Below are 27,251 nucleotides of genomic sequence, written 5' to 3' on the forward strand. Positions count from 1 at the left end.
CGGTCCCCTTGGGGGAAGCGTGGCCAACTGACACGCGAAGTTGCGCTAGGAGGCAGCATAGAAAGCGTCCATCGGGCGTAAGAAATGAAGTTCGTGCGTGGATGCGGCCGTGCGTGGATGTGGCCGCACATGTATGTAACCGCGCATGTATGCTGCCGGGCGTGGTGCTGCCCTGCATGTATGCCACCGCGCGTGTATGCGCCGCGCGCCAATTTGGTGCCACACATATAGGGGGGCATTTCGTTTCACCCGGCAACTGACTATTCTCCACATAAATCGTTGCGCAAAAATTCGGGGTGTTAATTTTGCGGACTAGCAAATTGCACTTGAGTGTTAAGCGGATTTTTTTGTCCTGCCATGTTGCATTGTTTGTTCGCATGCTTGGTTTTTCGCCTCTTTCGCCTCTTTCGCCTCTTTCGCCTCTTTCGCCTCTTTCGCCTCTTTCGCCTTTTTCACCTTTTTTGCTTCTTTCACCTTTTTTGCCTTTTTTCCCCCTTTTTTTTCCCACCATTGCGCGCGTCCGTTTTTAACGCCAAGGGGGAGAATTGCCCAAAACGGTGGGGCGTTGCGCGGAAAAGGGGTGAAAGCGGTAAAAGTTCATTCTCCCCCTGTAGGGAAGCGCGAAAGGGTAAGCGGCGAAACGCAGAGCGGCACAACGTAACGTAAAGCAGATCAACGCAACACAACGCAACACAACGCAACACAACACAACGTGCTGCAAACGCACATGTGCACAGTGCGCCCGTGGGACGAATTGGCAAAGCGGGCGAACCACTTGGGACAGCTAAAAGGGGGTTATGCAATCCCCCCCAAATACCCACCAAGGATAACGCCAAACACATGGCGAAAGCACCACTTCTCATTTAATATGAATCTACTGTACGCGTTTATCGCTTACCCAGTTGCATGTGCAAGTGCAAGAGCACACGTGAGAATTAGCGGCCCCCCGAAGGGAACCGCGCGAAGGTGTATCTCCTCAAAAAGGAACCCCTACAGGAATTTGCCGTTACAAATCGATTGATTGAGAGGTTTTCCCCCCCTAATGCTGCGCATGCGGGAACAGGCTCCTTATGCATATATATCTACACGTAGGAGCATACAACAGTTTCAATGCCCCCTCACTTCATGTGTGCATTTGCTTCTACAAAATTGTGAAAAGGTGTAACCAAATGAGAAAATGCTGAAGAGGGCAGTTGATGAAAACACGGGGGTGAGTAAGCACCCCCCCCAGAAGGCGAGATCAAAATCTGTTTCCATCTTCTCGTTTTTTAAAAAAAAAAAGAAAAAAAAAAGCAATTCCAATGACAGCGTGATTTCCACAAGCAACGACTCCTTTCAACTCACCCCCGGAGAAGGGAACAAAAAGGAACGGACCGGTAAAGGTGGAAGGGAAAAACAAAATACGATGGACGAAGAATCGGCGACTGAAAGTAGAAAGGCAAACTGCAAAGACAACGCTGCAAACACAGCACATAGCGAATACACACAAAATTACAACGAATGTGAAGGGGTGAAAAATTCTCATTTAAAAAAAAAAAGAGAAAGTTTCTTCCAAAAAATTAATATATTGCAAAAATTTAAAAATTACAAAAAAAAAAATGCCACCGGTACATTTCACACAGGTCATAACGCAAGCTCTGCATCAGCTAATGATGAAGACAGGGAGGGAGAAACGAGCAGTTTCAACAAAAAGGGAAGTAGAGGCCATGTGGACTACACCAAAATGTACACCAATTTGAAGAAGAACAAAAGCTACAGCATAAAAGACGAATTAAACAGCTTGAAGAACAAAGCCCAAATGCTGCGTAATAACATTCATTTTAATGGGAAAAGAAAAACAGATAAAGGGAGGCTAATCCTTAAAGGTGTTAACTGCAGTAGTGAAATTATTCGTAATGCAGACGAGAGGGATTCTTCCTCCTGTGAGGCAAACTCGCTGTTAACAAATTTTAAAATGAAAAGCAACAAATTGAAATTTGATGAAGAGGACTCAGTGGAAAAAATGGGCAACCCTGGTAGGGAGCAAAAGGAGGAAAGAGAGTACATCTTCGATAGGAGCTCCGACATCGAAGTGTGGGACGAGGTGAAAAGTGTCCGTGGGAACAACGCCGACGAGCCAGAGGGACTCAACTCCAACAGCAATGTGATAGATTTTAACGAATACGCGTACGAGGAGAAGAGGGAAGACGAGGCCTATTTGGCTGAATCGAGCGGGGTGGAGAGTGTAACTACCGGGGGGAGGGGTGCCCCAAACGTTGGCGCAGGCGGTGAGAGCGGCGAAAGTGGCATACGCAGCAAACGTGATGAGCGCGATGGTTGCCGCGGGGGGGAGCCCAAACGAACAAGCGAGTTCTCCTTCGCAGGAAGTAAAGTCGAACTGGTGCGAAATGTGCAGTCAAATATAAACGATAACGTGAGGGCGATCAGTAAATATGCGCTGTATGGTAACAACATGGGGGGAACGGAGGCAACAACTACCCAAGAGGGAGAAAAATTAACCAGCAAAGAGGTTATAACTACCTCTCAGTATGATGAACACAGAACGAATGAAGACGTACACAAGGGGTGCTCTACATCGAAAGGGCACCACGATGACCACCATCCACAAGGGAAAGACTCATTAGAATGTATTCCCATCGATAGGGGAGAAAATCAGGCGCAAAAGGAAATCATAATAAAGTTAATGTATAACAATAATGGGATTTATTTTAACCAAGATGAAAATGGGACAGGGGGGGTTCCCTCAAGACGTGCCAGCACAGCTAAGGTCCCGTCACACGATAAGGTGAATTCCTATCCTTATGAAAGCAAATCTGTAAATGTAAGCAGAAGTGGAAGCACAATTTTGCATCCCATTCGGCAGCAAGGAACATATGAGAAGGTGACGAACCAGACAAAGGGTAACAATAAATATGTTAACGCACGCAATGAAGATGCACATAGAAAGTTTAGCAGTCCAAAGGATAGTAGGGGGCATTACTGGGGAGCTAAATCGCAAGGAAATGCACCGAGAGGGGATACCCACTGTTTGGGGAACCCCCAGGAGAAGCGCAGCAGCGGAAATGCGAAAGGAGAAAATAAAAAAAAAAAAAACCTAAATGACACAACAGAGGAGGCAATCGAAGGAGGGAAAAAAGACAACATAATTAATAAGTACCTTATCGACCCCTTATATAATTTATTTGTTCAGCCGAAGGATGAAGCGGATGACCCGCACCTTCAGAATAATAATATAAAGTTCCTACCCTCCCAAGGGGGGAGAAACTACACCAACGAATTGCAAAAAACGTACAGAGCATTGTACGATATATATGACGGCTCATATGCAGGTTGTGGTGTGCAATACAGAGCACATCCAAATGAAGGCGGCAGGATGAACATGGCACACCACTCGTTCAGTCGAAATGTGGACGGCAACACAGGAGTGAGCTCCTCCGCGCAAAGTAGGGGCATTCCCCTGAATAATCAAATTGATGGGAGCAGAATATATATGTGTCCCCTAAGTAGAAGCAAATCCATGAATAAAGAAAATGCGCCTCCCTTTGAGCACATTCAGAAGGAGGCGTCCAATTTGAGCGTCAAAGCTACCCACCAGGGTTACCTAAATAAGGCTAGTCTGCATGATACACAGTTTAACGCATTTCATTCGAAGGAGAAGAGGAGAGAACCCACCTTCAGGGGGAGAGGCAGTGGAAACCTCCTCAACATGAATGGAATTGCAAACTGTTATAATGGCCCCATTAAAAATATGTGCTCCCTTATGGATTATAATTTTATGAGAGGGGGCTACTACCCTCGCCAGGAATGCCTCGCCAGTAAACTTAAGGGAAGAAGCTACACGTTTTGTAAAGAGAACCAAGGGGGGAGTGGCGGTACCCCAGTCGGGGCGCAGCAAAGTGGCGTCATGAAAAAGTCCTGTACATTTCATGGGTACCAGCAGGGCGCGCACAAGGATGGGCAACCGCGTGGGTACCGAGGAGTGACCCCTGTGGCGATCCCCATGGTGAGCCCTGCATTATCCCCTATGTTAGCCCCTATGGTGACCCCTATGGCTACCCCTGTGTTAGCCCCTATGCTAGCAGCCGTGGCACCCCCCAAGGCGCACGCACTGCACAACTGCAGAACGTACTGCCCCGACGTCGGCGGAAAATCCCACCCGCGGGCGAACCGGCAGGGCAGCGCAAGTAGCGCCGCAAATAGTGCCGCAAATAATGTAGGAAGTTTCTTTTCAAGCAAAGGGGCTGCCCATAACTGGAGGCAAAACGGCGCCAGTGTTGGACACGCCGAACAGGTCGGCAGGGGAGGCCCCTATGCGCAGAATGGCAAACAGGTGCCAAGCAGAAATGTGAAAAATTGCACCCCTTTTGAGTGTATGCCGTACGTGGAGGGGAGGCCAAATGGGAGCAGAAACGACAAAACGAGTAGCAGCGTCTACATGAGTAGTAGCGTCTACAGGGGTAGCAACGTCTACACGAGTGGCAACGTCTACATGAGTGGCAACGTCTGCGCCCCGGTGGAGAGATTAAATGAAAAGGTGAGAAGACTACAGAGCTATTCAGCGAAGACGAAGGCGCCTGTGTGTCTCTCAAAGAGCCAAGGGCATGGGGCAGTACAGCCAAGCATGCTCGACGGGGACAACGCCGGGGTGATGAAACGGGCAAAGAGTTTAAACCCGGCGAGGTCTTCTTCTGGCCACCCCGGCGAGTTGGCCATATACCAAGAGTGCTACGTGCAAGGTGGGGGAGCACAAGGAGGAGCACAAGGAGAAGCAGAAGGATCAGCACATGGGGGTGTAAATCGAAACGGATGGGACAGCAACCTGGGAGGAGGCCATACCTATACGCACAACGGGAGGGTAGACGATGCACACCCGCGTGACGCCAGCAGCAGTGCTGGTATCTTCCCCTCCGATAACAACATTTTATCGCATGATGGGAAGGAACCCCCCTTGATTAGCCACCATAGCAGTGTTAGCCGTGGTGGTAATGCACCCCGGGGTAGCTGCCAATTAAGGGAAAACAAACAAACCTTTTTTAGAAGCAGCTCGTCGAATGATACCATTCGTGAGAATTACCCGATTGAAGTCCCCCCGTTTGAGGGAAAGGAGAAGAATGACCATCCACCAGCTAGCCATTTACATAACGATGACGAAATTGAGGTTTATGCGGTTAGTCTGGAGCAAGACGGAGAAAATAGTGTGTATGAGGTGGAGCATGCAAATGGAGTTATCAATTTAGAAAAGGACCCCTATGCGAATTTCAAAAATGAGGAGACTCACCAAAGGAAAGACAAAAGCGGTCATCAGAGTAGCACTGAAAAGATGGTGAGTTGTGATGGGGAGTGGGACACCCCATCGGCTTATTTCACCCATGAAGGGGAAGAACCCTTATGGACGGCCCACAACCCTAAAGAGGAGAATAACCCCTTTGAGGATGAATACAACTGTGAGAATGGCATTAGCAGCTCGGGTTTGATTGCGCAGAAGAGACCAGACAGGGGTAGCCACCACCCCACTTGCACCGTCGTGCGGCACAATTTTAGGAGAGAAGAGGAGAGGAGAAGTCGAGAGAGTTTATCCCCCCCAGTGGAGGATTATCTGCACAGTTATGCCAACTACAGGGGGGAGAAGAAAATAACTAACGGTAAGGTGAAGGACACCAAATGGACCCACTCCAGTGATGAAAAAAAAAAAAATGAAAGCGCTTCGTATGTCCGTGCCAAATGTGATGGGGCACCTAAAAAGGAAGAAGCACCCCATAAGGAAGGTTACAATGCCAAGGGGGGGGAGGTTATCAAATTGAAAAAATTGACAAATAAGGAAACTTCGCTGAAGGGGAAGGTGAGCCCTAATTCGAGCAAGAGTAAAATGTGGCCAAGTGATAAGAGCACGTGCGACGAAAGGAAGAAAAAAAAAGGAGCCGTGAAGAAGGCCAGCAGTGCGCTAGCTACACGTTTGAAACGGAAAAAAAAGGATCCCCCAAGTGGAGCGGCAAATGGAAGTGAAGCAATCAAACAAGCCATTCCAATGAGGAAGGCACCGCCAAGTGCCTCCCCCTCAAAGAGGAACAAACGTAAACCCACGTCCAAAAGCACAAGCAACCGCCACGGAAGTGAAACTGCAAAACGTTTTAACATAGTAAACACTGTGGAGGAATCCGTGCAGGTTAATTACAACATCGGCGAAAATAAAATTAACTTCAAAAAGGAAAGCATCGTAAGTTCCAGCAACGCGGTATGCATCGTGAGCAAGTTAGAGGATGACGCGATGAGCATGAGGACGGGGAAAAGGGTCGCACGCATCAAAAGTAAAAGTAAAAATGAGTGTAAAAATGAGTGTAAAAATGAGAGTAAAAATAAAAATGAAGATCCCAGAGGGGGGGAAGCCTACTCCAGTACGTCCATCCAACGGGAAGACTGTAACTTTGTGGGGTCCCTTTCGGGTAGGTCCGCTCCTCTGTGGCCGGACTGCAACTTCGTGGGGTCCTTTTCCAGCATGTCCATCAAAAGGGAAAACTGTAGCATTGAAAAGAGTTTCCGTTGCGCATACTTGGGTGAGCCCCCCTCCGATGGAAATGGAGCCCCGCGGGTTGGGAGCTTCTCCAGAAAGGCAGCTAGCGCAAGGGACGGTGTAAAGAAGGTGAAAAAAATAAAAAAAAAAGGAAAAAGTGCGGAGGAGAAGCAAGAAAAGAAGGCTACTGCAATTTTGTCTACCCGCGTGCAGCTTAAAAAAAACCAAAGTGCAGAAAAGGAAAAAAAAAAAAAAAGAAAAAACGCATGTACGAAGGGGAGAAGCGAATTAGCCGTCGAGTTAGCCAGCACGGGGGAGGACAATTCAAGCGTGAGGAGGGAACCCCTCTGGGGCCCAAAAAGGGACACGGAAAGGGAAAAGGGGAGGGAGAAGGGGAGCCCAATTAACGCCCTCATCAAGAGCAGCCGAATGGTGCTGCAGATGGATGGTGCAAACGGCAACTCCACGTCGAAGGAAAAACGGTATGATGAAAAGGGGGATTCGCTAAACAGCGAAGGGGATAAGCACATCTCAGGCAATACGCACATAGCGCAAACGCCGCCAAAAGACGCCTTCTACGAACAGGTTAAACAAATGAATCATATCCTAAGCAACAAAAACAACAGCCATTTTTTAAATCAAATAGAATTAAGCCACCTAATAGCGATTGAAAAGACATTTATAAACACCAATGTGTATATTAACAAACAGGTTATTACGTCTAGCACTAGGGGCACAAAGGGGGGGAAGACCAAAAGGGGAAGTAGTCCGCAGGATGGCATTCTTTATGATGACAATTTCAGCATCGTCTACTTAGAACAAGATATGATATACTTGAAGAAAATTTTTTTAAAAAAAATTTTGGCCATATTATTAAGCAACGCGTCCTCATTTAGAGAAATCAAAATAACCATTCTGTTGTTGTATTTTTTTGTTTCCCTTGAGGAAGACAGGGTTATATCTCCCAGCGTGTACCCCCTCAGTTTAATTAATTCTTTAATACAAAAGTTTAATTTGAAAGTGCGCAAGAAGTTAAAAGGGGGAGGTGAAGTTGAAGGTGCCTCGCTTAACACTTTCTCCCCCGCGCAGAACGACGCAGCGAAAAAGGGGCCCTTCGACTGCCTCTTCATTTGCGACGGGAAGAACTACCTATGCGTGAATGACAACTCGCTGCCCGGCAAAACGTACAGAACCAAAATTAGGCTGAACAACCTCATCGGCTATTATCACTACATCAACTTAAACAGGTTGACGTATTACTTGGACCGGGCCAGCTGTGCTTGCGGCGGGGCGGCAAAATAGGGAGCCCCTCCAGCTCGGTTTGATGCGCCACCACCAGTATGCTTCGTTTTCGCAAGCTCCTGCACATGTAGCGCACCATTGGACGTGTACGGGAAAAAAAACAAACTGATGTGCCACCGGTGGGCACTGAGTGGACACATTGGGCAGATGGATGAAGGGGGGAGAAGTTTCCAAAGAAGCGGGGTCTAATTCGATCGATTCATTTTTTTTTTAATTTGCGTATTTATAGCGGGGACGCACTGTTAAGGGGTGGGTTCCCTCGTGTGGCTTTCCACCATTGGGAGTGTCCTCCCCGTCGTGCCTTCCTCATCGTTTCTCCGCCTACTGGCTGCGCCAGAAGCTAGCGTGGACGCGCCGCCCCTCACGTCTTCCTGCTTCGGAACACCCCCTTCTTCATTCCCCACGAGTTATGCTCCCCCTTCTTAACTCGCTGCATGCCGTACGTTTTGTTTAAATTGTACTTTAGCATTAAGCCAAACTTGGTGTCTAGGTAGTTCGTCTGCAAAGGGGGGGAAAGGAGAGGTGGGAGGGTTATTTATTTTGTGTAGTTGCCTCTTCAAAAGGGAGTGCACCCAGTGTAGAACTGCACCAGGCATGTGAACACGGGGGCATGCACGTAAGTTTGGATCGAAGCGTAAAAAAAGAAAATTATAATAATAATAGCAATAATAATAATGATGATAATAATGGTGATAATAAAAAGGCCAAACCTTGTCCAATTTTTCTTCCATTTTTTTAAATCCCTCCTTAATCTTATCCATGCTGGCTTGCTGCGGGGGGGAGAAAACGTTGGCACGTTCTACTTGGCGCACACACGTTAGCCATAAAAGAACGCGCCCATCGCATGAATCGCATTTCTTGCGCCATAGCCTATTACCCACTGACGTGCACTTTATATGTGTTTCCCCTTTTTTGTGATTACCAATATTTTGAAGTCCAGATAATTTAGGAACATCAGTGGCCTCTTGGCAAAGTCGCACACGCAGAGGACCGTCTCTGAGGGGATCTTTTCATTATTGGGGTTTAGCTACAAGGGGGGGAATGAAACATGGGGTAAAACTACAAATGTGGGGAATCACCAGACAAACATAACGGTGGTCCCAATACCCCCCCACAATCAGCAAAACGGTATCATAATCATTAGCAAAAAATGGTGGGCAAATTAACCAGTGGCTTGACCGTGTTGGACACTTCGCTGTCAAAGTTGGGGTCCCTCTTAAATGCGTTGAAGATGAAAAATTGTTTTCCATACGGTTCAATCTGCGGGTCCAGCCAAAAGAAAAAAAAAAAAATATATATATATAAAGTTGCCAGAAAAACGAAGAGGTTGGAGATACTTCAAATGGGGCTATTTTCTCCTACCGGGTGTATCGCCGAGGCTTCCTGAGGGGGCCAGTTGAATCTCCTCATTCGGTTGTAAATCAGCTCTAGAAAAGGGTGAGGGAGAAGAGGAAGATAAATGTGTACAATACATATATATGCGCACATTTATATGCCCACCAGGAGAGGGCGATTTATGCCCCCTACATGGCAACCCACAAAAGGGTTTTCTTTTCCCCATTTTAAGAAAATTCCCAAAGTGCTTCACAAAATTTTGTTCTCACTTTTATGCGCGTTCAAACGAAAGGCGTTGTGTCTGACCCCCGTTGCATTTTTGATAGACGACATTTTGCTCCTATTCAATGTGCGATTATTTTTTTTTTATTTGAAGGGGCCCCTCTAAAAAAGCGGTGGCTCATTTTTGGTGCGCCTTCGGACAAACACGAAATGGTATTGCCTCTTCCCCGTAGCAAGCACGGATGTGTGGAACACGTGGGGTAAGTTATTCCTGTGCTGATTAGCTCTGACGCTGGCCCATACGTGTATTAAGACAGCGGGGCTGAGAAGACTCACTTAATGGCCCGCCTAGCCATGAAAACGGATTCGTGCAATTAACATCTCAGGGGTGATACACACACATGAGGTTAGCAAAACGAAAAAAAAAAAAAAAAAAATGCACGTAAAAAGAGGAAGCAAAAAAATGCGTCGTCGTATCACTGCAATTATGCCGCATCAGCCGCATTCGACTTGTACACGTTACGTCGGCACGACGGAGAAGTCTTTTAATTTACATATATGTTAGTCGTTTGTGACTTTGGAAGGCAGAGTGATAAAAAAAAAAAAAAAAAAGAGGAAGTTGCTCGTTTCTTTGGGGACAAATTTACAAAGCAGCATGGGCACTATCTTGGAGCATTCTTCAAATGTCCCCACACCATTTCATTTTTGCGCCAATTCGTTAAATTGGATGAAAAGTGTGGAGCTAAGAAATTGACAAATACGTTTGCTCCTCCGCTGACTCGCACATGGCATTTTATTTTGCCACCTTTACGTTTGATTATGCATCCTATGTGCGCGAGCAGTTTTTCATTTTCTGGGTTCCCAAGCATGGCCGTGCGCGCACTATCATGTGGGAAGCGATCGTGAGAGTTGTGTCGGCGCGTCGCAGTAATCATTGTTCTTTTGTTTTACTTTATTATATTTATTTTGTTCATTTTGACGTGCCTGCGTTTGTGCCTTCTTAGCGCATCTTAAGCCCGCCCTTACCGTTGTAAAGGGCCCTTCATGACTTTCGAAGCTGCAGAGAAGATACCTGTGGCATGTTAAGAAGTGCGTATGTAAGCTTATGCTTATGCGGAGGAGAACTTGCCATGCGCCTTCATGCACACCAACTGATCGCAGTGGGGACCCCCCAGAGATGATGCTTTTCATCCCACAGAGGAAGGCGAAGTAGCAGCAATTTCGGCCAGTAAATGGTGGCGCCCCCTTAAATCGCTTCATTTTAGCAGGCATGGTGAAAATAAAGGAACGTAGCAAATTTGTTTGCTTCCGCGTAACGATCGCCCGGCCGTGGGTATTCATGTTTCCTATGCTGTAGCGTAGTATGCCACCTGTGGTTCTGCATGTGCCTGTGTGTGCCTGTAAACTTCTCCCCCTTTCCGTATTGTGAATCCCCTGTGGTGGCTTGCCGTGCTTAATTGCCTTCCCGTGGAGCATTTTGCTTCGCTCCAATGCGCAGCTGAGGGGGCCGCCACCACAGATCACCTCACATATCACCGCACATTCACATAACGGATAATCTGATGCGCCACTTGTCACACATGGCCCATCGATTGAACGCCAACTTTGTGAAAAAGGAGACGCGGCCGAGCGTACGCCCCCTTGAGAAACACAGCACGTCAGGGGGGAAACTCTCATGCGGTGCAAATAAGAAGTGAGCAGATGCACAGGTATACGCACACGTGCATACGTACACACCCACGTGCGCACCCTAACCAACATGAGAGGAAGCAACCGGAGAAGAGCGAGCGAAGCAAAACATGTATGAGAGATTTTGGGAGAAAATAAGCTTCGCTTCAGTTAATTTACTATCGAAGCTAAACTTTGGAGACAGAGACAGAGGCAGGGGCAGGGGCAGCAAAAAGGAACGAGCAAAGCTAAGGGGCATAAAAAAGGGCAAGAAAAATGCCACGACACTCCCGTTGCTATTAAGAATAGAAGATCACCCAAAGAGGAAAAAAAAAAAAACATTTCGGGAAAGCTTCAAAAAGGAACAGCCATTTTGGTATTTGCTCCGGAAAAATAAGTACTCCCAAGTGAAGCCTCTTTTCAATGACATTGTTAAGACGTATACTGAGAGGCAACTTCTGAGCGACTTATCTTTGAATTTTTTGTGCTGGCTAGCTAGTAGGGAAAAGTGCGCCAACAGTTTGAGTGCCCGCGATGTCCACACGCTGCTGCTCATTCTGAGTCGGGAGTTTTTGGCCAGGCGCGATGGGGAGGCGGCGGCGATGAGTGGTGGTGCGCATGGCGATGTGAAAGTTGGTGTGCATAACGATGTGAAGGACGTCGCTGACGACGGGGGGGACCCCCCCCTGGAGAACGACCGAGACGCGAAAATCCTAAAAACGAGCTGCTACTTACTGCGACAGCTATATTTGAACGGGGAGGGGAGCGACGTGGTGGACGACTCCTTTGCGATTCTCTTTTTAACAAAACTGAATTACGTAGTGGAGAAAAAAAACAACCTCGGGCAGAAAGACCTCAGGCATAATTACAGCTTCTACTTCTACGTCCTCCTCCTCTACTATTACCTCTATGTGTATAACAACACGAAGAGTGTTGTGTTGTTCCCCGGAGGAAGAATTTTTAAATTCTCTTTCGGGGGAACCAATGAGATGGCACTGGTTCATAGGAGGTATGATTCGGTGAAGGACAGCTGCATGCACAATATGAAGAGGTATGGATCTTATAGTGAGACCCACAACTGTGTTGACAAAGAGGAGGGTAAAAAAACGAAGGATTATTTCAACAAAAGGAAGTATTCTCATTTTTTGAAGAATAACTATTCCATCAATTTTGATTGTCTAAAGGAGCATATCCATTTGTTCTTCAAATTTAATGATATGTCTAATGTACATTTTGTCACCCACATGGAAAGACTGAAAGTTTTGCAATTGACTTCTCATGAGTGTATTAGGAGAGGGAAGTCCCACTGGATGAGCGAACCTGTCAGCAATTATTTGATGCTATGTCTGCGGCTTCTTTCTAAACTGAATAGTAAACGGGAGGGAGGTAATTACCCCCAAGCGAAGTGCAGTAATGGTGTACCAAGCAGCAGTAGCGAAAATGCGAGGGGCGGAAAAAAAAACAACGCGAATTTTTTCACAGCAGAAAAGGAAAAAAATAAACGAAGAAAAGTCCCGACCAATTTGTTATTAACAAATATTAGCAACGAAAGGAAGAGACAAAAAAATAAGATAGTGTTAACCGAACTGTTGTACCAAGCTATTGACTATGTGACGTTAAATGGGGAGACGCCTCCGTGCAGCAGCAAAGGGAACAACAGCATCATCGAAAATGGGCTGAGCGAAATAGTTAATTGCCTTGAGAAAAAATTTAAACTCAAGTACGTAGGAAGCGCAAAGGACGTGGAGCACCTCTCACAGAGTGAAAGCAAAAAAAAATCCAAAAATGAAAAAAATGCGGACGGTGAGGAGAACATCCTCTTTAACATCATCAACATAGACAGCAAATTAAAAAATAAAAATAAAGGCAACTTAAATGTAGAAACTTTGCTGAAGAAGATAAATGACCTGCTCAGCATCGGGAGGGACCCCTCCGCATACGTCCACTCGGGGCTCCACATTATCATCAGGAATATGTGCCTCAACAGACTCAACTCGCTAAACATAGATTTGCTCTTCCTCGTAAATTTGTACTCGAACAATAATTTTAAAAATAAGTTTTTTCATTACGATTGGAAGTTGGCCACCACGCCGTGGGGTAGCGAAAATGGCGGCGGGGGTGCCGCCCAAGAGACGCACATAGAGGCACCGAATGAAGCGGAAACGGGTGGGCAGGACGCGGCGAAAGAGGGTGAGAAGTCAGATATCCTTCCATCGGTGGGCCTTCCATCGGTGAGCCTTCCATCAGTGAGTCTTCCAACAGTCAGCCTTCCATCTCTCCACCTCCCAACTTTGAACCTCCCAACCCTGAACCTCTCCTCCCTGAACCTCTCCGCCCTGTACACCCCGCTGACCAACAAAGCGGAGGACGACTCCTTCAACCCAGAAGCGAAAAAAAAATCGCAGGGCGTGGCAAAAAGGAAGAATAAACGTATCCACAACGAGCTCTCACTATGCTTAAAAATCATTGCAAACAGTTTCGCCTCCAAAGACCTTTGCTTCAATTCCTTTTCACTGCTATATTTCATGTATAAAAATATCCTAGACAATGTGATGAGGATATCTTTTAATTTTACCTACTTTATCAGTGCCGAGTTTTTTTTTTTCAACGACAATATGAATTTCCTCTCGCTTGTAAATTTGAAAAGGGAGCTGATGCCAAGTTCGGTGTACTTTGACAGCATAAGAGCCTTTACCAACATCAAAACGCACTATAAGTACTTCCTTGGGTTGGCCAGAGAGGGGGTGCAGAAGGAAGAGGTCAAGAGGTGGAGGCAGCATCCGATTCTTCTGTCCAGTTTGAGGGGTGATCTGCAAAGCGGTGGTGACGTAAGAAGCGGTGGTGACTTGCGAAGCGGTAGGGATCTACAAAGCGGTAGAGATCTACAAAGCGGTGGAGAGGAAACCCCCCAACCGTGGCGCACCCCCTTCGATTTATTTTTGGACCGCGTGGACAATCTGCTGAAGGATGCCACGGTTGGTCAGAAGCTAAATTCGAAGGAGCTCCTATGTGAGTGCCCGACTCACCAAACTTACTTTTTGGCGAAGAAAAAAAAAAAAAAAAAAATCCTGCTAGATGAGCATATGTACCTTATTAGCAGTTACAATCATCATTTTTATAACCTACACGATCGATTCTTGCCAATCTATACGTATTCCAAAATGTGCCACATAGACAGGAAAAAGGGAAACCCCCCCGGGGAGGCAATACTAAGGAAGAGGGAAAAAATGAGGAATTACACAATCGAAGCGAATGTAAAGGTAAGGCAACCACAGAGGAGGAAAAAGAAAAAGGTGGACATAGTGATGGTGCACGGACTGAGGGGAAACGCCCTCCGAACATGGAGGTTCTCCAACCTGTATCACAACAGCCCCAATTATCGCTTCTACTACCGAAATGATAATTTGAAAAGGTACGAGAAGGGAGTTACCAACACGAAGACGGGCAGTAGTGACAGCGCGAACGAGAGCGATGATAGCACGGATGGGGGCAAACATTACGTGTGGTCCTTCCTCGATATAAACGGAAAAAAGGAAGAGGAACTTTGTAACCAATCACTCAGTGGAAGCTCCTCTTTAGAGAAAAATGAAGTGAAAGAAAAAGAGGATGAACTTTTTACCGCCATAAATAACAACACGGACAAATTTAAAGGCAATCGAAACGTCTTCCTTTTTGACGAATCAAGTAGAGAAATAAGGAATTGCATAAAGATACGAAATAGCTTTCGCTTTGTGGCAAATGAAGATTTAATCAATATGATGTTGTTAAATTATAAGCATAATCAAAACGTCTTTTCCGTTTATGCAGATACTCGAATTATTAACAAAAATATTTTTAAGTCCATTTTTTTGAATAATAACAAATTAAAAAATGATTTGGATCTTTACAGCGATTTGCTGTCCTACCTGCTGTGGCCCGTTTATTTGTTGTTCCCCCGGAGCAGGCGCTCGAATATTTTCATTTTTAACTATCACTCCCCGTTGTACCCCGATGGGAGTTACTACGTCAAGCGGGGTCGCCGGAACGGCAGGGGGGACTCGGCGAGGCGAGACAAGCTGGAGAGGGGGGAGGGCGAAGGCGGCGAGGAGGGAAGGGAAGGCGACGAGGAGGGAAGGGGCGCAGAAAAAAAGGAGGAAAACCACCCCGAAAGGACCCGAGTGGGGCTCCTCAACGGCTCCATTAACGGAGAGGATAAGAAGGAGCCGGACAGTCAGGGGCACATGTTTTCCTACCTCAGCTCGATTAATTCCCTATTTACGAAAAAGGAGGAAAGCCACGAACAGTGTTTTAACAAGCAAAAATATTTCTACACAGACAGAATGAATCTGGAGGAGTTGTCCATTTTTCTTTTAAAAAAATTAAAAGGCATAAACATAGGAAGGCATAATGACATTATATTTATTGCTCATTCCATGGGGGGGTTATTAACACAGTACGTATTGCTAAAAAATGATGACATTTTGCGGAGGACCAAATTTGTATTTTTTTACGCCTCTCCCCATTTTGGCTCTCCCCTTTCCTCGACGGCCTTTTTATTTAAAACCTTTTTATCGCCCTATGTGTATCAGCTCAATGACTACGATTCGACGCTCAGCAATTTGCAGTACTCCTTCAGGGAAAGGATAAAGGACTCAACCGTCAAGGTTTATTCCTTCTCCGAGTCGGAGAAAACGCCCTTGCCGATTATAGGTATGGCCACGTACATGGGGGTGAAGTACCTCGATATGTGAAGCGTTGCACACCCATGGGTGGGTAACACATCCTGCCGCTCTTTCCCCCCCCTCTCTGCAGGCGTGCACACAATGATCGTCCCAAGCGTCAGCTCCTATTTGAACTACTCCAAAATGTTTACAATCATCAAGGACTGCAATCATCTCGAAATAAGCAAGTTAAACAGCGAGGATGACGTGAAGTACCATTATTTGAATAGGGCAATACGGGAAGTGCTGCGGGCGAAATAGGGGGAGAGGGGCAACCCACTTCTCCGTCACCTGTTAGTGCGCCCTATTCCGACTTTCCTGCCGAATTGACGACTGCGCGTTTGCAAATCGTCCCGCTTGTCCGTCTCGAATTTGCCCTTTTTTGAGTCCCCTTCGATTTATCCATTTTGTTTTATTTTAAAATTTTATTTTTTGTGTGTGTAAACATATAAGAGGTTTATTAAATGATTTGTCTTAAAATTGCCCCCTTTTTTACATGTTTTGCATTTTATTTCCCCCCTTAATAATCCCATTTTTTTAAAAAAAAACGTCGTGTTGGTCTTTTCCACGTGGGACATTTTCCCCCCTGCCATTTTTTTTTTTTTTTTTGTGGCATTTATTTTTACTTTTAAGAATTATTTGGCCAATTTTTCTTTCCCTCAATGGTATTTCATGGGTGGGAAAATATCGCGGCATTGGTTCCTCCCTTTTCACTTCTCCCTTACGATTTCCTTTGTTTTACAAAAGGGGTGTACTCACCGAGCAAGCGCTGCACCGCGTGAACACACCATTTGTTGATAGCCCCCTGGGTGGGGAGCCTCTGATTAATGCGTGCGCTAAATAACATATGTGTGGGCATATGGTTAGGCGGCAGGGGGGGAAATGGCAAATACACACAACCCTTATTTTCACCATGTGTAGGTTGCCCCCCTGTGGGAAAAGTACCCAGCTGATGAGGCGCACATCGGGGTGTTATCTTTCCCTCCGGGCTCTTCAGCAAACGTGGCCGCAGTGCTCCCCAGCTAAACATCAGCGTCAATACCGATGTCGTGTTAAACGTTACGTGTACGTAACCATTCCCTGCGTTAGGCACGTTTGAGGCGTTTACGCTGCCTAATCAAATACCCAATGGTTCGCCGCTAAACTGGGAACCGCTTAGCCTTACCGCTTACCCGCGCTGTGTAAAGGCGAGGCTGCCCGGCGCACTCACTTTACAGGTGTGTTGCTATGCCGCCGATACAAACGTTGTAGCTGCATTTTATGGGCACAACGGGAGGGGAGGCATCCAAAAGGTTGTTCACCTCGCATTGGGCGTATCAGCAACAGGGCCTTCATGTGAATTATACAAAACGGGTGAGGATAAACGCAGCAAAAAGGGGGGTGATAAAATAAACATGCACAGAAAATGAAGAGAGTTCCCATACGGGGAAGGGGAAAAAAAACTCCTTCGCAAAAATGATTGTCAAGTTACGGGCGCATCTTATCAAAAGGTCACACAAAACGGACGGAACAAAAACGAACTTAATTAGAAAATGAACGTTACAAATAATGTACAGGGGTGAGGAGATGTTTTTTTTTTTTTCCGAAAAAAGGCAGTAATTTGATGCGGTCATACGAATGCTTTTTTTTTTTGCACACTGCACTTTTGGAGATTCTTCCCAATTTAATTTACATTTTTTTTGAGGAATGGAAAGGAGGGGAAAATCAATACGAGCAAAACGGGGATACACTCACCTCACACGTACGGTTGTACCTATACGCATATCCATACGCCGCGCCCGTGCTGCGAAAATGACCCTCTAAAAGGCGTATAATTTTGGAGGAAAAAATAAACTTTAATTCGCTATTTTTCACGGCTAAAATTATGAAGGTGATTGTTGTGCTCCTTCATCTGCCTCCACTTCTTCCCCTTCTCCTTCCTCCGTTGATGCATTTTTTGTAGGATCATCAAATGCAGATTCATCCTAGCACGTGTCATTTGCATTGTTCCCATCTTCGTTAGGCCTATGTTGGTACTCCTCGCTGCCCAAGAGGCTATCCCTGGGGGGTGAGCGGTTACCATTCTGCCCCTCCTCCGTATCGTTGCTGTTGCAAGGCGGGCCATAATTGATGCTGGCGTTGTAGGGGTGCTGACTGTGGGGGTAGCTCTGCCCATTGATGTAGCTCTGCCCATTGATGCAACTCTGCCCATTGATGTGGCTCTGGCTGTGCACACCGCTTTGGTTACCGCTGTAGTGGTTGTCTCCGCCATACGGTTGGACGTCGCCATACTGCTGTGCGTCGATATACACCTGGCCGTCGCTATACAGATGGCCGCCTCCGTACAGTTGGCAGCCTCCATACGATTGACCACCGCTATACATCTGGCTGCCGCTATACAGTTGACCACCGCTAAAGTGCTCTACATCGCCATAGTAATGGTTGCTGCCATAATGGGGGGCCGAGCCATACGGTTGGACGCTATCACAATGGGGGGTGCCGTTATAGGGGTTCACACTGTTATACGGTTGCACAGCGTCATGGGGGTATGCACCCTCATAGGAGTATGCGCCATCATAGGGGTATGCACCACCATAGGCGTATTCACCATCATAGGTGTATAGGCAGTCGTACGGGTAGTTGCTGCTGTGATGGTAGCTGATGCTGTAGGGGTAGCTACTATAGGGGTAGATAACGTACGCGCTGCTGCTGCTGTTGTAGGGGTGGCTACTGCTGCTGTGTGTGTGGCCGTTACTGCTGTGTGCGTGGCTATTGCTGCTGTGCGTGTGGCTATTGCTGTTGTGTGTGAGGCCGTTACTGCTGTGCGCGAGGCCGTTACTGCTGTGCGCGAGGCCGTTACTGCTGTAGGCGTTCCCGCCACCATATATGTAGTTGCTATACGGGTGCTGGTACGTGTACACCTGGTTGCTATAGTACGCCTGATTGGAGCCATAAGCCGGATGGTTCGCATAAACGTGGTTACTGTAAACCTGGTTGGTACACACCTGGTTGGTGCACAACTGATTCGTGTAGACATGGTTGTTGTAATTCCTGTAGTTCTTGAAGGGAGCATTGTTCGCTCTCCTTTCATAATTTCTGTGCGAGCTGTAGGGCAGGTGGGGGTTTCTCTTCCTTTTCTCCCTGCCGCCGTTTTGGGAAATTTGCGTTTCTTGCAGGTTTGGGTTTTCCCCGTGGGAGCCGCCGCCACCATTTTGGCTGCCACGATCCATTTGGTTGCTTCCTCCATTTTGGCTGCTACGATCCATTTGGTTGCTACCGCTCATCGGGTCGTTTCCGCCCCTTTGACTGCTCCCACCCTCTGGACCACTTCCGCCCGTTTCCCCGCTCCCACTGTTATCGCCACTCAGTTCGTTGTCGTCGCTCACGCCGTTCCTGCTATTGTTGTTTCCGCTTAACGAACCAGCAGGAGGATCCGATCTGTCATTGTGTGCCATATTCGATGCGGAAGAAGATCCACTGTTTCCATTCTGCACGCAGGTGTCATTCGTATTTGGCTGTGTGATGGAGATTCCCTGGTGGCTACTACCCAGTGGGGCATTAGACGAGGTGGAGCTTCTCTCCTGCCTGTTGTTGTTCCCTTGCGCGTTAGCAGATTGGTTTCCACTGCTGTGCATGATAGCAGATTGGTTTCCACTGATGTGCACGTTAGCAGATTGGTTTCCACTGCTGTACACGTTAGCCGTGTTGCTTCCCCCACTTTGGTTATTCAAAATTTTTTTTCTGGGCTGGTTCACGCATGGATGCAATTTGGCCGATCTGTTATGCGGGCGATTGGTCGATCGCAGGGTTATTGGTACCACGGCACTGAATACGGATTGGCCGTTCGCACCCTCTGTGCTCGGGGAGTGGTGCGCTCGGTTGTTGCGGGCGGTGGGCGCGTCAGTTGTGTTTACCGCTTGGTTTGCTTCCCCGTCTGCTGCTCTGCATGGTTGTCCGTTCGCCGCATGGTTTGCCCCCCCATTTGCTGCTCTGCATGCCTCCTCGGTTTTCCCTCCACCCAGCGCCGAAGCGGACAACTCCGCGGGCAGGACGGGCGTCTGGCTAGCCATGTTCAAGCTGTTCATCTCCACCTTCAAATAACTATAGCAGTTGTTTCTGTTCGCGAAAACATTGCTTACGTTGTAGTTGTAATAGCTGAAGTTATTCACCAGCGTATTCAAGGGGTATACGGGTGGGGCATACAACAGATCGTTGCTGGTATTTCCGTTGCTCTTCTCATATTTTGCCTTTGTTCTATGGGCACCCCTGTTGCAAACGTTGCTGTAAGTTTCTTTAGGTCTAGGTAGGACGTTCTGCATGTGGAGAGAATTATTCGTGTGGTTGTAGTTTGTGTGGGAACATCTGGCTGCGCTTTCAAAATTTCGATTTGATGGATTCTGGTCAGGTGTACTGTAGGTGTTGTTAAATGGGCGGTGCGAACTTTTGCAGGGGAAACTTCTATGCGGGATGTCACTGCAGTTTTGGTTTTCTCCTCTTGTCTTTACTCTACCGTTCGTGGTCTGTTCTTTCGGCTCGTTGTGTTCTCCCTGTGCGTCTCCATTTTTCGCTCTTGCCTCCGGGGCGTTGCCGCTGCCACTTCCGCTGGCCACGCTGCTGTTATGTGTGTCCTCGTTGTTGATTAGCTCCACGCCGTTTTTCAAATCGCCTATGTCGCAGTTTCCATAAAGTGTTACGTTCCCCCCGCTACTGCAAATGGCCGCGCCCCCGCCGACCCCATAGTTCGAGGCGCCTCCGGAGTGGTCCAAACCCTCCAAATTCTTTGCGTACCTACTTGCCATATTAAACTTCTTATATTTGTAATTAAAATTCTTTGGGCCGTAGTTGCTAGATGTGCTCGCCGTGGGGTGGCCAGCCAATTTGCTCAGGAGCGGATTCTTCTTTTCGTCATTCCTCGTTCTGTCGCCCTCCGTTCTTTGGCCATCCCTTCTGTCGCTCTCCCTTATGTCGCCCTCCCTTCTGTACTGATTCTTCAGCATAAAAATGGGGTTCCTCTGGATGTCATTTCCGCTCTCCTTGAAAATTCCAAATGAGGTGTATCTGTCCCCTCCCCTTGGGCAATTATTTGCGTAGCGTCGTTGGATGTTGTTTTCTCCGTCGGTCACCTTCGAATAGCTGTCTATTTCATTTGTGGGTCTGGTGCACCTGTGTTCGTTTAGCGCTTGGCGTTCTTGTTCCTGGTCGCGGTCTCTCTGCTTTTCGTTGCCTCCTCTGCCATTCGCACTTTCGTCGCCATTATCACCGCCACCCTCATCGACACGGTCCACACTGCCGCTCTCCTTTTTATCCCCTTCAAAGCTGCCTCGTGTCTCACTTCGCCTTCTTTGCGGATCTTCTTCTACCGGGGCATTCCCCACCTCAAAGCTTTCAAACTTTTTGTCGTCTTCCTTTTTTACTTCCACTTCTCGGGGGGCAGTCCCTTGGCTTTCTTCCCCCAGTTGGCCATTATTTTCTTCCTCTGCTTGCCCGCGACTCTCTCCCTGGCAGTCCTGGTTACACCCCTCATGGGACTTATTTGGATTGCTCTTCCCACTCGTCTCGCCTCCCCCCTCGCTGCTACTTCTCCCACTGGACATGTCCTCGCTGCTGTGATCCAGAACCTCAGCGGAAGTTCCCTCATTCTTTTCCCCTCCACTTGTAGCTTCCCTCAACATTTTGTAATCACCATCATTCGTATCACCACTATGGGATGCCTTTCCAACAGGGTGTTGTTCCTCATTTGGGTTCAACTCGATTTCTTCATTCTGCATCTCTAAGGATTCTCTCCTGTGAGCCAAATTTTGATTCTTCTCGGAAAGGGGCTCATCACCCGGCGAGCTATTTTGGCTTTCCGCTCTTTGTTCTGGTTTGCTCTCCTCGCCTGAGCAGTTTCTTGAGCAGTTTCTTGCGCCGTTTCCCGTGTCGCTTCCAATGCCACCTTCCACCACGTCGTCCCTCTGTATCTTTTCCCCATTTCCTTCGAGCTCCACACTGATACTACTGCCCGTGCCCGAAACTGCGTGATGTACATTTGGTGTGTCCTCACGGGGTGCGTTCTCCTTGTCCGCCTCTTCTCTCGCTTCTGCCTTGAAATTTTGTTCCTCCCTTGGATCTTCCCTCTCATCGGGATAATTCGCACCGCTACCATGGCTGTTCTTTGCCCCATCTGACTGCTCCTTCCTCTCGCAAACGGTGAGCACAGCATGAGTTTCCTTCTCCTGGTTTGTGCAACTCTGAGCAGCACTGGTATGGTAGACCTGGGCAAGTTCATTCGTACTTTCTCTTTTTTCTGGTTTGCACATTTGGTCTGGAAGGGCAGCTCTCTTATCTGCAGAGGTCGTTTGCGCGTTTGAGTTCTCTTCAGTGGGGGCGGCCGCACGGGTGTCCCTATGGTACCTACTTCCGCTGCTGAATGTGTTGGCGAATGCGTTGCCAAATCCGCTGCTGAGCGCGTTGCCGAACGCGTTGCTAAATCCGCTACTAAATCCGCTACCGAATCCGCTGCCGAATCCGTTGTGGCCGCCGCTCTCATTCCAATTGCTCCAGTCACTCCTGTCTACATTCTCCTTTCTGCTTCTCCCACTGAGCATGTTCAAAATGTACTCGGGACATTCTCCCTTATTCTTCAAATCATGGAAAGAGAATTTCTGGCTGGCCTTACCTTTTGGAGAGAATTTTTCAAGTTCGGTTTTTCTGTAGTTTCTTTGTCTCAGTTCTGCCTGCCCATGTGCATGTCTACATTTGTCTCCAGAGGGACATGTACCTTCCTTGTCAAAATATTTGCAAAGCTTCGTTTTAAAGTAATCCGGTGTTGCCCTCAATTCTCCCTCTCCATGAGCGTAAACACAATTTGGGTTCCTGCACTCATTTTTTAACCACAGCTGGCAAATTTTCGTCTTCATCAAATTCATGCAACTTCGCAAAGTATCAGCTGAGTGTGCATATGAGCAGTTGTCTCCTTTCTGGCACAGCCCTTTTTTTAAAAATGGGCACAGCTTTATTCTGTAATACTGGTCGTGTATTTTTTCTTTCCCTTTGGGGTAGTAGCGGTCCTTTGGAAGGGCTCCAATTCTCATGCCTTGTTCTTTGTTTCCCAGGGGGTGCACATAAGGGGGCACTACATGATGGTGTTGCACACTTGCGGCGTTCATGCGCAGGTCGTTTTTGGATCGCCCACTTGGCGAAATAAACGAAATGTGCGTCTGTGCTTTCTTCGAGTTGGCGCCCGGCTGCTCCTGGTATTCGGCCTGCTGCGTTGGATGCGTTGGATGCGTTGGATGCGTTGGATGCTGCTGTTGCTGCTGATGCTGATGCTGATGCTGGCTGCTTAACCCATTTGGGGGGGGAGCTATGCTCACATAGGCGTAGCTGCCACAACCGCTGCCGTTGTTCGCACTGCTGTTGGCACCACTGACGGCACTGTTCGTTCCTCCACTCGAGGGGTACACGTTCCTCCCGTCGATCTGATCCGCACAGTTCTTTTCATACGGAGAGTACTTGCCAAAACTGGGGACATTGCTATTCTTGACAATCCTCTGGTTGAAGAAATTTGGCTCGAAATAGGACCTTTTAACATACGCAGGGTTATTTTCCCCACTGTCTACATTTCCTGTTTTCTTCCTATCGATGTTGCTCGCGGAACAGCTCGTGTATCTTTCGATGTGATGCCCATTTTGGTTACTTTCTACAACGTCATTATGTTCTCTATCTGTACATTTTAAAAGTTTTTTATTTGAAGGGATGTTATTTTCTTTCCTCTCATCATCGTGGCAACTCACCTGATCTTTCGCGTCGTTTTGTTCTTCTCGTGCGGTTTGCTCATTTGAAGAAATGGCCATTTTCGACGGTTCTCTCCTGATGTAAGTTCTGCTGGTCGTTTGGTCTACATTACTAGCGCTGCTGCAATTGGGGGGTGTTTCATTCGAGAGGTTCGCTTGGTGATGTTCGGAGTTGGTTCCATTTGGGGGGCCCTGCGTAGCGGCAAGCTGATCGGTTAGCCTCTCTCTTTGTCTTTTGCTTTTCTTCTCGCTTGGCCGCTCATCATGTCTCTCTCCCTTCATCTCTCCTTTCATCTCTCCCTTCATCTCTCCCTTCATCTCTCCCTTCATCTCTCCCTTCATCTCTCCCTTCATCTCTCCTTTCTTCTCTCCTTTCCTCTCGCATTGCCCCTCTCCATCCCCCTTCCCTCTGGGTGGATCCCTTTCCGACAGCTCCGCGCCAACCATTCCTTTCATTTCTCCCTTGCAGACTTTCCCCAAATCGTTCTTAACTTCATTTGCGTCTTCATTAATTCTTTTTAAGTTCGTTTTTTTTTTATTCTTCTCAAGCGCAGTGTGTTGCTTGTTTTTGGCACCACACCCCGGTTTGCTCTCAAAGGACAAGCGCGCTTCTTTACCTACATTTGATTCTTCTCCCTTCACCATTTTGCAGTTTCCTTCTTGGTCATGTGTATTGTCTGGCTGCGCCATACTGGGGTTGCTATTTTTGTGGGAGGTCTCCTCAGCCATGATGTTCTCTTTTGGGGAAAAACGGGTTGGCCTCCGTTCGGGCGTAAAGTGGAGCAGCAGCACGCGTGCGCAGGAGTGTCCGTGTGGGTAAGTTTCTCTCTCTATATATGTGTGTGTGAGTGTCTCTCTATGCGTATGTGTGCGTCTCTCTATGCGCGCGTGTGCTTGCACGAAAGTTGCCTTGCCTTGGTTGCGGAGCGGGGCCACCGGTCAGATATGCGCCGTGCACGCAGGGGTAGGTACGTATGTGTATATATGTATGTACGTACGTACGTATGTATGTGTACAGGTATATATGCACGTGCATGTGCACGCTCACACGCATAGGAGGGGCAGGCGGGACAAAACTGCTCACACAGACGAATCCTCAAGGGGCTTACAGGTAACGCTGTGCATAAATCTGGGGGTTAACGTGGAAGCTAAAAAAAAAAAAAAAAAAAAAGGCAGGCAGGCAGGCAGGCAGGAATGAATGAATGAATGAAGGAGGGATAAATATGCACTCCAGTGGTTGCATCAAGACCTAACGGGCCTCCTAAATTGTTCTTTTATTTTTCTATATTTCTAATAACAAAATGGCGAATAAAAAAATTTAAGAAGTTATCAAAAAAAAAAAAAAAAAACGAACGTGAAATATACGTACTAATGCTCTGCTACTGCGCTGGCAGGTATGCCTGTGCGTGCCTCCAACCATACATACGTGCAGATATGAATGCATACATTAATACATGCGTCAATATGCGCGCCCTGTTCCCCCCTTTTTGTCTGCTCACTGGCCCGTTTTGCACAATAGCGATTAAAGGCACAACGTGCGTCTATAGTACATTTATACCGAAAACAAGCAACAGAATTAATCGAAAGGAGCGCGTCCCACTGCAAAACGAACAAGAAAAAAAAAAAAAAAAAAAATGCACATATATATATGCACACATACAATACAGCTAACTGGAAGCGGTCCCTTCTTTCAGGCAAGACGAAAGGTAAGCCCCGAAGTGTCTACACATACCAATGTCTGCAAAACGCAGTGGCTACCTCATGTCAGTATCACAAAAAAAGGGGAAGTATCTCTCTTCTCTCCAGCTATTTATTTCTGCTCCATTCGAATGTGAAATTCAAATGCGCCAGATGAAAAGAGGCTCATATATGTGCGGTGCTACGCTTACACATGGGGGGGAAGGAGAGGGGGTGCCAAAATTGATGCCCAACGGGTTAGAGACACAAAAATTGGATACGCGCAAGAAGTGCTTCTCTCTCTTCGCAATGCAGCTGCAACGTTTTGGCTCCTTTCCAGCGACGTCGTAAAATGGATCATGTAAGAGGGTGTCTCTATGGGTCTATAGGGATCTATAGGAATCTACACAGATCTATATGTGCATATACGTATCTATATGTGTACATTTGTGCGCATATGCGGATGCGCCGAAACACGCAAAATGGTCGTGTACGTACAAATTCAGCCGTCAGACAGATGCGCGTCAGGCCTGTTCTGGGGAGCCACTTCTCCTAAACAATTTAGGATGACAGTGAATGGGCACAACGGGTACGCATAAAACTGGGGATCACTTTTTTTTTTTATTTTATTATTTTTTTATTTTTTTTTTTTTTATCTTTATGTAAGGGGAAAATATGTACCATGCGCTTTAATTTCAATGTATCTCTCGTCGGCTATGTGGATCACCCTCTTCAGAGTACACTAAACGTGTGACTAAAACTCATCGGTGGGTGGGCCTCTGAAGGGCTGCAAATATACACGTTTGGACGGTTACTCCTTTACGGGCATAATACTGTTCGATCAAAATTTTGTGTTTCCCCTTTGTGCTCTCTGCAGCCACGTGCGCAGAGGAAGATTTCCTTTTCAACTGGCACTAAGGCAAGCAATCCGAAGGGAGGGGCCCCCGAGAACGCCGCAAAACGAACGGTCCAAAATCAAGCGGTGCAAAAAAAAAAAAAATAAATAAACGCGCGGGGGGTGTCCAAAAAAAATGGTTCGCACGGACAACGCAGAAACTCAGTCGAAACTTCTTTCCAGAAAGATCAATATATGCATACGCTCACGGTTGGAAGGCCCCCCCTTGGTTCCTTTTACATTCCGGCGTGCTCCTCTACAGCAACAACAGGGCGTGAACACAAAAAGGGACGAATCTGTGCAAAGGTGTATAAGAATATGTGCTGCACAGATTGCCTACACAACGTGTATTTTTATTTAAAAAAAAAAAAATATATATCTCATACGAATGTGTTGTATGTATATAATTATCCCCAGCAGTGTCAGGTGTACTTTTGCCAGAATCGCTTATTTTTCTTTCATTGGACTTTTTTTCTTTTTTGTTTTTGTTCCTTCTGGCAACTGCTACATCTGTGTGCCTCCAAAAATGTGAATAACTCTTTTGGCGGGCTTAAAAAACAAAGTGGCGAAAAAAAAAAAGAACGTACAAATGTACTACTGAGATAAAAATAAAATGATGAAATAAAAAAAAATTCCAAAGGCCGTTAATTTTATGGTAGATGAGCAAACCATGCAATTGTGTAACAAAATTGTGGAAGATCGGGGGTGTAGAGAGAGTTACACCCCCTTGGTGGAAATGTAAAATGGGCGTATGACGAATGAACGGGTCTGCATATAAGTGTGTAGTACATATACATGTAACGCAAAAAGGGAGCGAATTTATAGTGTACAAAAAGGGGTTCTATTTCTTCTCAGTGTGTAAAAAAAAAAAAAAAAAAAATTCCAAAGTTGCACACTTTTTTGGTTTCCACTGCTATGCCTCTAAATTTTGTTGAGATGGCGGAACGTTTGCGTAACCACTAGGTTAAACTTTTCCCAGCGTACACAAAAGAGGGCACAACGCGTGGGTATGCACATGTGAACGCCGATGAGCTGTGCGGATCCCAAGGGCGGCGTGCAACCAGTTCGCTCCACAGTGTCGTTCGTTGGATACACGCAAAATGAAGAGCTGCCAAGGGAAGAACTGCCAAGGGAAGAACTGCCAAAGGAGGAACTGCCAACAGGGGAAAGCGCGCCCAAATGTATCTGCT

General features: G+C 47.0%; 4 protein-coding genes across 4 annotated transcripts; 2 read left to right on the plus strand and 2 right to left on the minus strand.

Moving 5' to 3' along the window:
* Nucleotides 1-1,177: 1,177 nt before the first annotated feature.
* Nucleotides 1,178-7,810, plus strand: PVX_092325 (hypothetical protein, conserved; the record flags this gene model as incomplete). The annotated part of the gene is made up of 1 exon (XM_001615407.1): nucleotides 1,178-7,810. The coding sequence occupies one exon, from the start codon at nucleotides 1,178-1,180 to the stop codon at nucleotides 7,808-7,810; it is 6,633 nt and encodes a 2,210-aa protein (XP_001615457.1).
* A 361-nt stretch (nucleotides 7,811-8,171) lies between these two features.
* Nucleotides 8,172-9,220, minus strand: PVX_092330 (hypothetical protein, conserved; the record flags this gene model as incomplete). Its single annotated transcript, XM_001615408.1, has 5 exons — nucleotides 8,172-8,309; nucleotides 8,521-8,580; nucleotides 8,733-8,837; nucleotides 8,978-9,070; nucleotides 9,173-9,220. 5 exons carry the CDS (start codon nucleotides 9,218-9,220, stop codon nucleotides 8,172-8,174), a joined length of 444 nt encoding a protein of 147 aa, XP_001615458.1.
* A 1,505-nt stretch (nucleotides 9,221-10,725) lies between these two features.
* On the plus strand, nucleotides 10,726-15,996 carry PVX_092335 (hypothetical protein, conserved; the record flags this gene model as incomplete). The annotated part of the gene is made up of 2 exons (XM_001615409.1): nucleotides 10,726-15,724; nucleotides 15,827-15,996. Exons 1-2 carry the CDS (start codon nucleotides 11,167-11,169, stop codon nucleotides 15,994-15,996), a joined length of 4,728 nt encoding a protein of 1,575 aa, XP_001615459.1. The 5' UTR covers nucleotides 10,726-11,166.
* Nucleotides 15,997-17,699: 1,703 nt separating this feature from the next.
* PVX_092340 (hypothetical protein, conserved) lies at nucleotides 17,700-24,218 on the minus strand (the record flags this gene model as incomplete). Its single annotated transcript, XM_001615410.1, has 1 exon — nucleotides 17,700-24,218. One exon carries the CDS (start codon nucleotides 24,216-24,218, stop codon nucleotides 17,700-17,702), a length of 6,519 nt encoding a protein of 2,172 aa, XP_001615460.1.
* Nucleotides 24,219-27,251: the final 3,033 nt, after the last annotated feature.

The sequence above is a fragment of the Plasmodium vivax genome, chromosome 9 (assembly GCF_000002415.2).
Source record: "Plasmodium vivax chromosome 9, whole genome shotgun sequence".
Lineage (NCBI taxonomy): Eukaryota > Apicomplexa > Aconoidasida > Haemosporida > Plasmodiidae > Plasmodium > Plasmodium vivax.